Source organism: Folsomia candida, unplaced genomic scaffold, assembly GCF_002217175.1.
Source record: "Folsomia candida strain VU population unplaced genomic scaffold, ASM221717v1 Fcan01_Sc017, whole genome shotgun sequence".
NCBI classification, from domain to species: Eukaryota; Metazoa; Arthropoda; class Collembola; order Entomobryomorpha; family Isotomidae; genus Folsomia; species Folsomia candida.
The window spans coordinates 3529521-3543999 of NW_019091209.1; the positions used below are offsets into that span (position 1 = coordinate 3529521).

Below are 14479 nucleotides of genomic sequence, written 5' to 3' on the forward strand. Positions count from 1 at the left end.
AGAAATTGGAATTGAGACGACTTTTCTGCTGCCGAGTGAGTGAGACGACGAGCTGGTTGGGCTAATAAGTTTAACTACTGTCATTAATCTGTTATCGTATGATACTACCCACCATTCATGTAATATTGCTTGTTTAACAACACCTACTTGGCTGCGTTACTTACTTACTTACGGTTCAAAATCGGAGCAGCAGCACCAAATTTTGAAAGCAGAAGCAGCAGAAGAGTTGAAATAAAGACTCGTGATTTACGACGACGATTCCTTGCCTTCCCCTGTTCTTGTTATTGGACAAATAGGAGTGTAAAACATACGCCGGTGAGGAAATTTGCTTTAGTCTCGCGTTATTATGTGAGCGATGACGAGATTACGGGGTTATTTAAGTTAATAGGAGAAAGAGTAATAAGTAAAAAGATGTCGATGTGGAGGAGAGGAACGTTCTTTTTGTTTTTGCAATGTCGTGTCGTCCTCGTTTCCTCTGCTTTCCTTGTTCTTTAATTCTTTGGTTCCTTTGGCACAGGGCTGGCGAAACCCAGAAAGTATAAGTAGTACACGTAATAATAAATACATACATACATAATGCGTAAAGTGAGTCAACTCCAATGTTGACTTTACTCCGCGTGTCAGCTTGCTTTTGTTTATTGCCTGTTGATATGCTAAGATTCTGAGAGGGGGACTGCTTAATGAATTACTCTGATGATTTCCACTTCCTGGAAAACATTTACCATCATCACCACCACCACAGAAGTTCACTGTTTTGGACCATCGGTACGTACGACGAGGTTTGGAACATAATTTCTCTTTTGGTTTGCTCATCTTCTTCTTCTTCCTGTTCGTGGACGTTGGTCTCAGTGCGTGAGGTACGAGTTGGATGTTGGTGTTTCGTTATTCCGTCCTAATAAGCAGATAAGCACGGTGGAATGATGATAACCTCCGTTACTTTACCCATGACCTGTCTACGTAACTTTTGCAGGCGTTATTCGATTGCAAAACTACATAGCAGTGATGATAGAAAACTGTAGTCTGTGTCGCAGGTTAGTTGCTTTACGCTTTAAATTATGACAGGATGCAGTCCCAGGAAAGTTACATGAATGAATGACATTTATGTCATGCCGACTCTTCTTCGGTTATTAGAATTTTGGAATATCTCCTGTAAAACGGTTCAGCCTGAATGAAACGGTGTGGTGCGGAGTGAGTGAAGTGATTCCTGGAGGAAGGCAGGAAACCATGAGAGTGAGTGAGTGCGGAGTCAAAAGCTTGTTCTCAGTTAATGATAATTAGGCAATATTATTACCGACTTCTTCTTCTTTCCTTGTCAATTAGTCTCATTATGGGTTGTCAAATGTCGGACTCTTTGGTGTCAGTGAGACCGTGTCAACAAGAAATCTTGCCTCATTTACGTACTCTCCTGCCGCAAAGGCGCACCATATGAAGTGGTTTCCGAGTGACTGCATTCGCACAAAGGCACGCCACAACTTTTCGACTAGTTTGACCCACCCGCCGCGATTTCAAACCTGCATCGCCTAAAAGAAGCATTTTAAAGGAAACTTATTTCCAGAGAACCGACCCCAGATCATCAGAGTTAAATTGTTTAAGAGCATTTTTACAGACAAAGCGTGCAGTTTATTTTTGCTTTTCCCTGTATTTGTGGGAGGAAATTGGTGAATTGACCATTTTATTGTTGGAATGCGGCTACTTTGTGTTTGACATCATTACCGCAGAAACAAGGGCTCCTTCTTATCGGTAAGAGGAAGGAAGTCGAGTATGCGAAATATCAAGTTGTCGGGCAGGACAATTAAGTCTTTATCCGAGAAAATTATGAATGAGATATTTCATACTTGGGACAAGTGAGGCACCAAACTAACCACCACCCACGTGATGTGATGTGGTACTTCCCAGGACTGAAGGGACGATTATGCTACTACTACCTGCGGATGTAGTGTTATAGGTTATTTGAGGAAAATAAACTCACCACACATTACACATTTATTGCACCATTTCACGTGGAAATGTGTGTATGTACATACATAAATATATTTCTATGGCGTATAAAACTCTAGTCTCGCGCTGCAGTTATCCCCACTCACTTTATAAATATGAAACTAACGCTTCTAACCATTAATTTTGATATGGTTGAATTCAAAATAAAGTCGTTTAAATTTCCTCCAATTTCTTTCTAGTCTGTGGAAAATGTTAAACGTTTAATAGAAGTTGAAATAATAGTGGAAATTTAAAAAGAGCATAAAAGAAAGTAGTCGTACCTACATCTCTTCTTGTGTAATACGTAGGAGTTTGGAAGGAAAAGAGAGAAAGAAGACGACGATTCAGACGACGAGATATTTAGTTATATGGGTTTGATCGAGCATTTTTATTATCATCATCTTGTATCTTGCAGCCCAATCCCCCAGAGTCCCATCTACTTTGATATCGAGAGAGAGAATGACAGTAAATTTGTTCATATAAAAGTGAGACTGTGTGAATGGGATGTGTTTTTCCGTATCAAGATGAAATTGTACCCATTAAATATTCAGATTGTTGCTACTTCACTTACTTTACGTACTTTACTCTACGAACATTGGACTCGTGTTTTCTCCTCGCTTTCCTTCTCCAGGATGATGGTGGTGGAATGTTAACTGGAAATTTTCCTGTAAATGGGACCCTTCATTTCGAATTATTTCATTATCCATACTTTTTAAAAAGTGAGGAATTTTAACCGTATTTTCAGACTTTTTCCTAGAAATGATTCCACTCCTGGATATAAATCCATCCATGATTTACTTTGATTCTCTACATATTCAATAAATTCATATATAAACTCAAGTAGTGGAACATTACGCGGATCTCAATTATGTTTTAATGTTGTCGAAATAGTTGGTTGGTTGGGTGGGAGTCGGACGTAGCTTCTGGTAACAAAGATTAATAGGGGCTGGAAATTGTTGCCGAGTTATTAGAGAGGGCACAGGAAGAAGAAGATAGGAGGCATTATTAACTGGAAATGATAAAAGTAGTTTGACTCTTCTCTTCTGTGTGTAATGGTTGGCAGGGAGTAGATAAGTTGTAATTTGTGCACAAGAGTCCCCGAGGTAAACTTTGTTTCGTTTTTTGTCATGAGTCAGTTATAGTTTCATTCGCACTTTGTGAGAGCCATAATTGGGCCATGTGAGAAGGCAGAGAGGCAGAGGAACACCACCCTCGGAGCTCTCTCTCTCTCCACAAATTTATGTCCCTCTCAAGGGACGCTCATTTATTAATAGGCTATATGCAATTCCACCCAGCTCGTGGAAGAGTCACACGAGGACGAGCAACAACGCAATCATCATTCTCATTATCATCACACATGTTCATATTATGCAACGTATTATCCACCACGGCCGGTCTCCTGATCATATCGCGGCCTCCATTTCTCCGCGATTTCGACACTTAGCCTCCCAACTCGACTAACAGTGTTATGATGAGCTTCGTAATAATATCGCCAAGCCAAATTACCTCTACAGTCTCTTTGTTTCGGGTAATTTTCTCTTTTCATGACGATACTATCCTCATCTTCACGTGGCGTTTCGGCTGCATTGTTGTTCCTGCCAGAGATAAAATACACGGCACGTAACCACTGGCCCCTAAGAAGAGGGGGAAATTAAGAAGGTATTTTTAGTCGGGCAATAAGTTATGCATTCACAAAGGAGAAAGCAGCAGGATGGAGTCGAATATAATGGTGCGAGTCGCCTCATTCCTCGTGCATGACCAAGTCGGCTGCTTAAATGAAAGGAAATTATTCCTCATTAGGAAAGAAACTTATTCTAATCCGCGGAGGCCATGGTCTCCGCGTCGTCGACGAGCGAGTAGTCTCATCATCATTATCACGAGTCAAGTAATAATGTGAAAGTTCTCCCTCCTTCCACCACGCAGAGAGAGTCCCACCTCCAGGTAATTAGGGATTATTTTATACCTCTCCGTCTGACTTCAGGTGGGTGGTGGTGGTACTGGTGGTGAGAAAGTAGGGTCCCTATATTCTCGTACGTAGTATTAGTTTGCTTCTTGGCTGAGTGAAGTGGTGCGGGGGGTGACTTGCTCTGGATGAGAAAGTTGGTTTGGTTCCGAGAGAAAGTTTTGTTTCCAAATTGTGCCAAGCATGGATGGTTGAATGCGGGGAAAGTGCAGAATTGGGAAAATGGGATGATACATTGAGCCAGCAGGGCTTCCTAATTAGTTGGAAATTAGTAACGCTGAGCCTCATCTCCAATTCATGGGAAGTCCTACATCTATCCCGCAGGTTAGTGTGTAATAAGGGAGGTGGGGAAACTTAGTTGTCCGGGAATGACAGGTCGCCGTGAAAATTTAACAAGCAAAAATATGGCACCTCAGCCCACTCCTTATTTATACGTGTATAAATACGCTCTGGTCGTCGTCCTCGTCGTCGCCCCCTTGATTGTACCATCTCGGGATCTCTGTAACAAAGCAAATCGTACAAACCAAACCGACCAAGTCAGCCAAAAACAGACTTAATAAGGGTTAGCTTGCTTTCTCTCTGTCTCCTTGGGCGGGTAAAGTCTAGAGAATCGACTACTTTACCACTTGACTCTCCCCACCAACAATGCTTCCGTGTAATCAATTAGTGTTTGATGGTTCTGGTGAGGAGACAAGTTTTATAATTAAAAAGTACTCCATCTCCTCGAGAAAATAATGGAATGACTCGATGCGATAAGGACAAGAACGTACGTTTCAACGAATAATAGTATTGATTTATTTCATGAATGATACAAAGGATCCAAGGACAACTTTTTCAATAATAAAACGAACAATCTTATAATCTTATTGATATATTGGTAAAAGACCTTGGTTTCTTTTTTATTTGAACAAATTCTGTCCGACACGTTTCACGTTGACATCGTCCCTTCACTTAATTGGAGCAACTTATTTATTTGCAGCAGGTTATTTACTTATTACAGTCGTCGTCCTCGTGTGGCAGCCCAATTACTACACAATATTTGTCTTGTTTAATATGTAGCAAAACTGTAATTACACAGCGTTGATTGTAAGTATGTAGATATTTTTGCCACAAAAAAAAGAACTTCACTTTGTCCATGTGAAACAAAAACATGTCTATTTTACACAATTCCTTCTAGCCCCACAACGGTAAAGTTTAATATGTATTTTATGTATGTATACGTAGCGTAAAAAAGTATTCCTATAAATATATTTGGCATACGTTGACTTGTCACCAACACAAATAATGATTGATTCTTCTTCTTCTTGCTGGATTTTTAAATATATGTATATTTAACTAACAATTCCTAATTACGAGTTGTGGCTGAGGTGAGAAAAGTACGAGGAGGAGAACGAGTTGGAGGGTGGGGTACCGTTGTGATGGTAGGAAAGCAGTGATCCCGACGCCCCGGAAACGCTGCCCCCGGTGAGATACGCCGTCATGTGGGGGTACAGGAGGTGGTGCGTGGCGGCGGAGTAGGGTGACCCTCCCGGACCTCCGAAGGACCCCAGTCCTCCCGAGTTGGGCGTGGGGACGGGTGGACTGTTGACATCCATGCCGGGATTTTGCTTCTTCCACTTTGTCCTGCGGTTTTGAAACCAGATTTTGACCTGTGTTTCCGTCAACGAGAGGGACAGGGCGAGGTTGAGGCGCTCGCAGACGGAGAGGTATCGCGTCGTCTTGAACTTGTTTTCCAGTGCGACTAACTGCTCATAGGTGAATGCCGTCCGGGCTCGACGTGGTTTACCTGCCACTCCAAAGAAAAGTCCCGATTAAAATCAAAAGTAATGTGGACATGCACAATTTCTGGGTCAATTCGGATGTATGACAAGATTTCTTCGTGACCACATTGCTTGTGACTATTGACTTGAAAGTCATAACGTAAGTATCAAAGAGGCAAATAAATTGGACACTTATTTACCGATCAATAATTCATTGAACATCTCAAGCATCTAGGTTACAGCATAATAAATATGTATTTAGTTGCATAACAAACACACGCCACGCAACACCGCAGGAGGGGAAGAATGTTCTGCACACATAACATGTTTAGGACGTAGGAAGAAGAAATGAAGGAATGAGAAATGACTGTGTACTCACCAGATTTCGTATCACTGTTACAACTCTTGGATGATTTTTTTCTAGATTTTGAGTCGTCCTTGTCAAAGGAAGTGGACTCATCCCCGACAGACTCGGATGAGTCACCACGGAAAGTGTCATCCTCGAGTAAGAGATCACAGGAGTTTTCATCATCCTCCAGACTCGTTTCACAGGGGGACGTCTGGAGGTCAGAGTTCGGCGGAGTTGTCGTCGTCGAGTCGGGGTCCGCATCTATAAACAGGAAATACGTACATGGAATGTCATGTGTAATATTATACACACTTTAAGCGTGTGTACACACTCAATTTACGTGAGCTATGGATGTAAAGAGGGAGGAGGGGAGCTGCGGGGGGGAGTGGAATGTATATAAATGCACGTAAATGAGATAAAGGGGCCTCCGCAGGGAGTTGATTCAAGAGCCAGAATCGCTTTCTAAACACATTTTTCAGAAAAGCAATCAGGGGAAAACTGTTTGCCTTGTCTCTCCTGGATTTTTAATTTTATTTAAAGCAGAGGCAGAGTCACTTTTGCACTCCTTGCCCCTCTTGGGAATAGACCAACAAAGTACATAAAAATCAAGAGAAAGGTAAAGAGACTCTCCTCCTCCTCCAGCCAACCTTCAACATTTAACTGTCAACAATGATATTTCTTCTTCTGCTTATTCTTGTATCTCGAGAAACGTACATACAACCTTTTCCATCATCATGAAGCCTTGTGTCTGAACAGCAAAAGCAGCAACACTTCATGTGAGGAAAACTTATTTCCGAGCAAAAGTATGCACGTACTTTCACTTTTCTTAAATTTTCTCCACCCATTTTGCCTTGCACTCCGCTCATGCAGAGGGAAACGTGTTTATTCAATTTAATTGCATTCTGCATTTCCCCTTCATGTCGGAACACTTCTTTCAATCCCCAATTACCAAGGTGCATAATGGAGCCGAGAGAGATTGACTGACTAGCTTTGTGACAGGTTTAGGCATACAAGGTTCGGTTTAAGGGCCAAATTTAGCTCGGAAAAAGTCAAATGCTACCTAAAACCAGGTCTGGCCTCAGGATTTGCATGGGTCCAATTAGACCAGGAATCGAATGCTAAATTTGCACGGAAATTTGTCGACTTTGCAATAAAAGTGTTTAAAATCGAAAATTGCCAATGTTTTTATAACGACCAACAATACATGATTAATTTCCCTTTAAAGAAATTGCATACAATATTCATAGAAAACCACAAAACGCCCGTAATGATATAATCGTTTGAAAATTGTGTCCAAAATCTGACAACAAGCCTTTTATCCTCGTTCTCTCTCGTGTCAATCCTTATTGTGGAAATGGTGTCATTATGCTGCAGTGAAAACATGGTGCACAAAGGATGCTTAGATTTTATTTACGACATGAAGTGGATTTGCAGGGATTTACTTGAAAGCAAGGTGAGTGAGTGAGTGAGTGAGTGAAAGCAGAGAAAAAATGTGCACACATACAAACATGCACGACTAAAACCCTTTGACTTTTGAGTTTCGATTTAGAAAATCGAAAATTTATTGTCGTGGAAAAAGGAGCGGAGGAAGGAGGAGGCGGAGAGTGAGGGCCATAAGATTACCAGGCTGAGGACTGACTAGGTATGTATGTACAAGACAAATAGAATGTACCCGTGGTGAGAGCAACGTACCGTGAATATCTTTAAAAGGAAATCTGAAATTGGGAATCGGTTGATGGCTGTGCAATAAATCCGAGGGCGACAGGACCCCTTTACAAGTTGGGTGCAAACCGAATGTTCTTCCAGTAAATTTGTTGGGATCAAGAATATTTTCCACGGAAAAGGCCAACTTTCTCACGGAACCACCACCTCCATTGCAGTGCGATGAGTCCATGGCGTTGTTGTCACTTTCACCACCACTTAAGCTACCACCACCACCACCACTGTTCCCGTTAAATTTCTTGTTCCCCAAACCCCCCACATTGTTATGTTCTTCCTCTACATTATTGTTATTGTTGTGATTGTTATTATTGTTGCTGAGATCGACCGGTTTCGCAAGGTCGGCGGATAAAGGTGGTGAGAAGTCCATTACTTTGTCACCACCACCACCACTGACAACAACAATTGTACTGCTTTCACTCGTGGCACTCGTCCCAGTGGGAGGAAGAAGAGGATGACAATTGAGACTGGCTTGATGTCTGTGATGACTGTCTGATTCGTCGTCTTTCGTGGTGCAACACTTGAGCACTGATGAAATCACTTCCATCCTGTCCCAAACCTATGTCGACACAAAAAAGTCACTCTATTTCCGCTGTGGCTTCTTGCTATCTCAGTTTTCACTGGACCGGACTCCTGGGGACATGCAGACTCCTGGGGTCGTCGGGGGCAAAGTGAGTACTTGGCTGAGATGACGAGCAGTGACAGTGGGAGCAGGAGCGTGTGAGGCGTGCATTTATGGCGAGAGTTGAGAGAGCGAGTGGCGTGTTGATAAGAGAGGATCATAGCTAATGTGAGGAGGCATTGGAATTGGATTACATTGCGCGAGGCGAGATTAGGTTCGGAAGTAGTTTAGCGTGTAATAGCAGGAGAGAGAGAGGAAGAAGAAGCCAGAGCGTAATAATTTTTCGAGTTGTTTGCCTCGTTTTTGTTCCCATTGATGATTGCGGAGAATAGGAGGAGATTCTTGATCTGCTTCGGCCAACCCGACGTTCGGTTCGACGGCACAACCTCCTCTGCGCTGCGACGACCTACTCCCCTTCCTGTGCTTCTCCTCTTCTCGGATGATCCACCAATAGACCCTCCACTAATGGACCTCTCTCTCTCTCTCTCTCTCTCTAAGCTATCCTCTCACCTGGCCCCTCAATTTTCACTCATTAACTCACCACCACTTTCCTCGCTCTCCTAATAACTCTCCTTTCATCCGGAATCATCAGCACCCAGCCCTGCTAATCTCTTCTCTGGCTGCGATACTACCCGGGAGTGGTGTGACAAAGTCGGGCTGCGCAGCTTATTAACGTCCTCGCTCATAGCGAACGACACCATCATTATCATTCCACCTCATGATAAATCGACTCTTGTCTTCCCATACAACGCTCTAATTAACTAATTCCTCCCATTTACATCACGTCCTTACCTCACCACCACCACCGCTCCGGATGCTAATGATGATATGCTAGAGTAGTTAGGATACGTTTGGGAGGAAATAACTTGGTAAAAATTAGTGGTGGAAATGATGAGCCAATTGATCACTTCGTGCATAATAGTCAATTTTGCATTCCATTGAGAATTTCTCTTGTCAAAAAAGCTTAAGCACGGCAGAGTCAGCAGATCATTATTATTGTTAGGATTGGTTATTAGGTGGGCTAAATTAAGACTGAAATATGTATATGAGTAATAAATACGTCACGTGGGTTATACATGCATACATAAAAATACATAATTTGGTATAAATTGTTTAATTTTGTAACGTCTCATTCCGTACTCAATTGTCGTGTCGCGTTACAAAAATCTGTATCGTAGGTATCTTGTATCGTATTTGGGGTTTAGTTAAGAAGATACTTTCACTTATTGGTAGAGATACGATACAATAACATAATAGTGCTGCCGGTTGGTTTACACACACGTGCCCAGCCGTCTTGCGTTTCCGTGCGTGGGCACTTTCTGATTAAGAAAGTCTTGTCCTGCTCTCTCTCTCTCTTATTTCGGGGCGAGCTTGGCGAATTTATTTCGGAAAAGCAACGGGAAAGAGAGATAATAATCGGTTTGGAGCGGACAAACACATTTAAATTGAAGGTTTGAGAAGAAGATTTCATGTGGAAGAGTTTGTGGAGAATGGACTCTGGGGAGTGGAAAAGTCCACAGGATCATGAGAATCCGGGGACAACCTTTGCCCCATTATACAAGGTTGTAAAGAAGACTTTACACAATACGAGGCTAAGCCAAGCCAACGACTCTTGCAGGGTTTTGAGAGTTGTCTGTTTGTCCGCGGTCTCTGCGCCCGATCTGACTCTCTGCTGCCTGCTGGACAAACTTTTGAGGAATTGATCCGAACCGCACCACTTTTGTAGTGTATAACAAACTGGATGGAGGTTGATGATGATGACGAGAAGATGGGAGAATATATCGGAAGTGCAAGTGGAGTGGTTGGTTTATACGGAGGGTAAAAGGGTTCATCATCATTCGTTTTTAGCGTTTGTAGCCCTCTCGTCCTCCTCGTCGTCTGGGTGGCTGAACACAATCGCAGATCGAATCCCAATTAATTTGTCCAGATTGAGATGCAAATAAGCGAGTCTATGGTTATTGACCTCTAATTCGCGTGAAATTTAACGGAGGCATTTCCTTTCAGTCGGATATAGCGATTTTTCTGGTGTGAGACAGGATTAGAGTGGTTGGGAGCAGAGGAGGCGTTCAAGCGTGGAATAAAGTCATTTTGGGATAAATAGGGTCGGAATTGGACAAGGGAACCTCGATCCAGTGTCGGATGGAAGTTTTGCCTCCCTCTTCGCATCCTCGTCGTCGTCGTCGCCTATCCAGCCGCCCAAATACGAACAATCGTGGTGGTTATTGTTCCTCTAAATAATCCTGTCCTCCTATTCCCGTTCCAAAAGATATGCATGGTTTAGAATACAGTAGATTTTCCTATGAACTATTACCCCTATTTCTCCTTCTCCTGATATTAACACGGTGTCTGTATCTACAGGGTTCAGGTATCATCGTCATCCGATGAAGAGTGGTACATATACCGAAGAAAAAAGAAGTTGTGCCAACGTGATTGACACACGGGAGACCTCAAAGCATTTGTTTCTAATTAAAACGTCAGGCATGTTTTCACTGTGGGAAGGATGCTGGTTGGTTTGGTGGATTGGATTATTGCTCCACATTCCTCATCACCTCTTATTTTGCCAGAAGAGTTTAACTTTCGTCTATCGTCAGCTTGTCATTCCCAGTTCAATTACTTAGTGAGCCAAAATTAATTACCGAGAAAGAGCGAAGATGGTCTTGGGTGGTGGTAGGACAAATAGTGACGACGATGACGAGATGATGGTACAGTTGACTCAAATAACTACACAGAGACGCTTTACTTCCCTCCTTATTAAACTTCCGTTTTATTACCCTCGTACTTTCAAGAGGAGGAAGAAGAAGAAGAGTGTTTTGTCAAGAATTTCTGCCCGTGTGTATCCCGTCCCATGAAATGTCTTCTCGGAGAGAGAGTGATTATCTCTGCGGGTTGAGAATGGGACGCGTCTTCTTCCTCCTCCTCCTCCGAGAAATGTATCATCGTTCCTCTCTGAATGAATAACACAGCCCACAGAATCTATCCACAGTTCATCTGCAGAGACAAGAAATAAGTGGTGCAGGAGGAGCAGCAAGTTGATTAGCTCGCCTTTTATTGCTATTATTTTACAAAGAAAAAAAAACTAGCTCGTTTTGGTAGGATGCCTAAACTTTCCGCTAAAATTAGATATGCACAATTCACAAAGTTAATTTGGTGTATTTGGTGTGAGACAGGGAGCTTATTACATGGCTGAAGTAACAATTTCTCTATCTCTCTGTATCCTACCCACGCGTTAGGTTTCGGAGTGTAGATGACTTTTTTCACGCCCTTTACAAATTTACATTAAGCGTAATTACGATTGTTCATCTTTCCTACACGGGCTCATTACAGGACGGAGAGAGGCCATGGAGCAGATGAGCATAATAAGTAACACCCCTCGTCGCCATGCACCATCACACGAACCATTTTCGTCCATTTAAACCACAACTTTGTTATTGCTGCTGTGCGACGCTGACTTTCCCTCGTGATTAGATGGCCACCTCAATTTCCTGAAATGGGAATTATGATGAACTTGCCTTCACAAGTCTGTACCGAATCTCGTTTTTACTACTCAAGTCTCTCGCTGAGAGGAAATTTAAAGGGGAGGGTGGTGTCCTTAAATGATGCGATTTACGCAAATTGGATCGCCTCTTTCCCAAGTTCGTGTTTAATTTAAGGTTAAAGTATGATGATACTCGGAGTGAGGAAGTATATAATCTAAGTTAGTATATGTCATACTCTGACAAACTCATCTTCCACACCACGACAAAATGAGGGCATTATTATTGTCACCTTCAGTCTCTGGCTGTCATCTCTGGTTTCGTAGTTGGTTTCGAGATTTCGAATAAATTCTGTTCTTGTTCAACCCACAGAGCCGTATGTGTATATTCAAATAACTACATACATATACACGCGGAGTGAATATATGTAGGAGTTGGGCCACATGTGTCATCCTCGCCAAACGAGATTGCTCATTTATTTCACAATTGACCGACGAGTGATTATAATGGGGGCTTGACAAGATCCCAACTAGTGGAAAATGTGCCCAATTCGATACTTTTAAAGTGGATACTTAAATATTTCTTCTTCGCCTTAACAAATTGGGCAGACAAATTAGACAAATTGCTCCACTTCTGCTGGTGTGGTGTCTTGTTGTCCCATTACATGAAGATATTAGATATATGTATGTACATGCCTTCGTTTGGCTGGGGATTGGGATAAGATTTGAAATAATTAGTGGGGAAAAAACAATCTTATCGCCCTGTGGACATCCATTCCGTGTGTGCAATGTAATCCCATCCCATTTCTACTACTGTCAAGTCAAACTGAGCTTGAAGAAGACATCTGGTTTAAATTTAATGAGTTTGACTTGTTCCTTTAAAATGACAATTATCACTGGTAGTCAATAACGGGGTACACATCTCTCTTGTTCATGCCTCATTCTATGCCACATTAACTGCGAATTACACAAATTACTCTATTAAGATGGTCTGAATTTGCAAAGTGTTTTTCTCTCTGTGAGTTGTAATAGGTCCTTGCTGGTTTAGCAATTACGGGACAAAAAGCAAATCTAATTGGGTTTTGTATATATTCTTCCACTTGGGCTTATCAGCAATTAATGATAAAGATAAAGATGAATTTTAGCAGGAGGAAGAAGAGTTTCGGAGGCAATGCGAGACAAGGAACGAGTTTGTCCGTCAAATGAGTTTGTGTGCTGCACATCACAACAACGAGGAATTTGAGACGGGCTGGATTCTGTTCTGCTGACGATGAGTTGCTCTTAGGAGGGGAGCTTGCGAGGTTGATAATAACAGATCTTGGTGCCCTTTGGATATGTGGTAGGGTCCTATGAGTGTATTAAAACCCTGAAGTGGTTTGACTCCATGGCCACATTTGCGCCGGCCACACCCACTCAAAAATGTCCAAAAAACGCTTTCACCCCAGTTTTCACTCACTCAAATCCACGCCAAAAATCCAATTTTACTCGGATTTTGAAATTTCTTTCACCATTATACTCCCAGATAGTTGCTTTCCTCAATCCAATATCAAACTCAATTTTATTGATGATTATTTCGCAAACATAATTTGTTTTGTTGATTACTACAACAATGCTCATTCAGAATTTTAAATTTTAAAAATACTTAAAATTTCGAAAAAATTGAGTTTGATATTGGATTGAAGAAAGACACTATCTGGGAGTATAATGGTGAAAGAAATTTCAAAATCCGAGTAAAATTTTATTTTTGACGTGGATTTGAGTGAGTGAAAACTGGCGTGAAAGCGTTTTTTGGGCATTTTTGAGTGGGTGTGGCCGGCGCAAATGTGGCCATGGAGTCAAACCACTTCAGGGTTTTAGTACACTCATGAGACCCTACCACATATCCAAAGGGCACCAAGATCTGTTATTATCAACCTCGCAAGCTCCCCTCCTTAGGAAAACCGTATGTCGTTCAATTGACATTTTAACGCATTCCAAGCTAATTATTTCCTGTTGCCTCGTATATAAATATCTTATTACATCTTTTCTTATGCTCTTTCCAATTCCCCGACTTTGAAGAAATGAAGGATTAGTTATGGGTGACTGTATATGCAGTTAGTTGTGGTGGCCTGATGCTGATTATGTGCAGTTGTGTGTGTATTGTCTTATTCGGAAATTGCATAAAGATGGTCAGAATGGATTTTAAAAATGCAATCGGATCTTATATGAAGGAAAGAACCTTAAATTTATGTTTGCTTTATATGTATTTGAGTCCGTTCACATATTATTATGCAATGTTTTGTTTTAATTAGTTACAATAAAAGTTTGTGACGTTAAGTGTCATATTTTTTAATAGTCCATAAAATAAATCTTCCCCTTTTACATTATCAGGCTTATCTTCCCACATTTCTCATGATCGGCCTGAGATTTATTCGTGGTGACGAATAATGGGAGTTTCACTGGTTTCTGCTAATGCGACAATTTAATTTATACATCATTACATTAAATTTAGTCAGATTAAATTTTAAAAAATAAGCAGGTACTTCTAAAGAAACTTTGAGGAATAGCTTCTGCAGACCAATTGATGTTACTAAATATGAAAGTTGTATCATTTTGAAACTGTGCTATATACAAACAA

The 14479-nt window shown here is 41.6% G+C and overlaps 1 protein-coding gene across 2 annotated transcripts; it reads right to left on the reverse strand.

Annotated features, from left to right (window-relative positions):
• Positions 1-4707: 4707 nt before the first annotated feature.
• LOC110856992 (NK1 transcription factor-related protein 2) lies at positions 4708-8746 on the reverse strand. 2 transcript variants are annotated; one of them, XM_035857533.1, is made up of 3 exons: positions 7742-8746; positions 6080-6310; positions 4708-5732 (listed from the first exon to the last, which is right to left on the reverse strand). In XM_035857533.1, exons 1-3 carry the CDS (start codon positions 8313-8315, stop codon positions 5290-5292), a joined length of 1248 nt encoding a protein of 415 aa, XP_035713426.1. In that variant the 5' UTR covers positions 8316-8746; the 3' UTR covers positions 4708-5289. The 2 variants fall into 2 exon arrangements, with proteins under 2 accessions (XP_035713426.1, XP_021961274.1); XM_022105582.2 differs by having other exon boundaries at positions 4708-5726; positions 7742-8745.
• Positions 8747-14479: the final 5733 nt, after the last annotated feature.

Excerpts from the sequence above, each read along its gene's own strand:
- LOC110856992 (XM_035857533.1), bottom strand. The coding sequence starts at position 8,315 with ATGGAAGTGATTTCATCAGTGCTCAAGTGTTGCACCACGAAAGACGAC. Across the intron at positions 6,311-7,741 it reads TCCTTTTAAAGATATTCACG|ATGCGGACCCCGACTCGACG; the intron begins GTACGTTGCTCT and ends TCCTGTTTATAG. Across the intron at positions 5,733-6,079 it reads TAACAGTGATACGAAATCTG|TGGCAGGTAAACCACGTCGA; the intron begins GTGAGTACACAG and ends TTTTCTTTGGAG.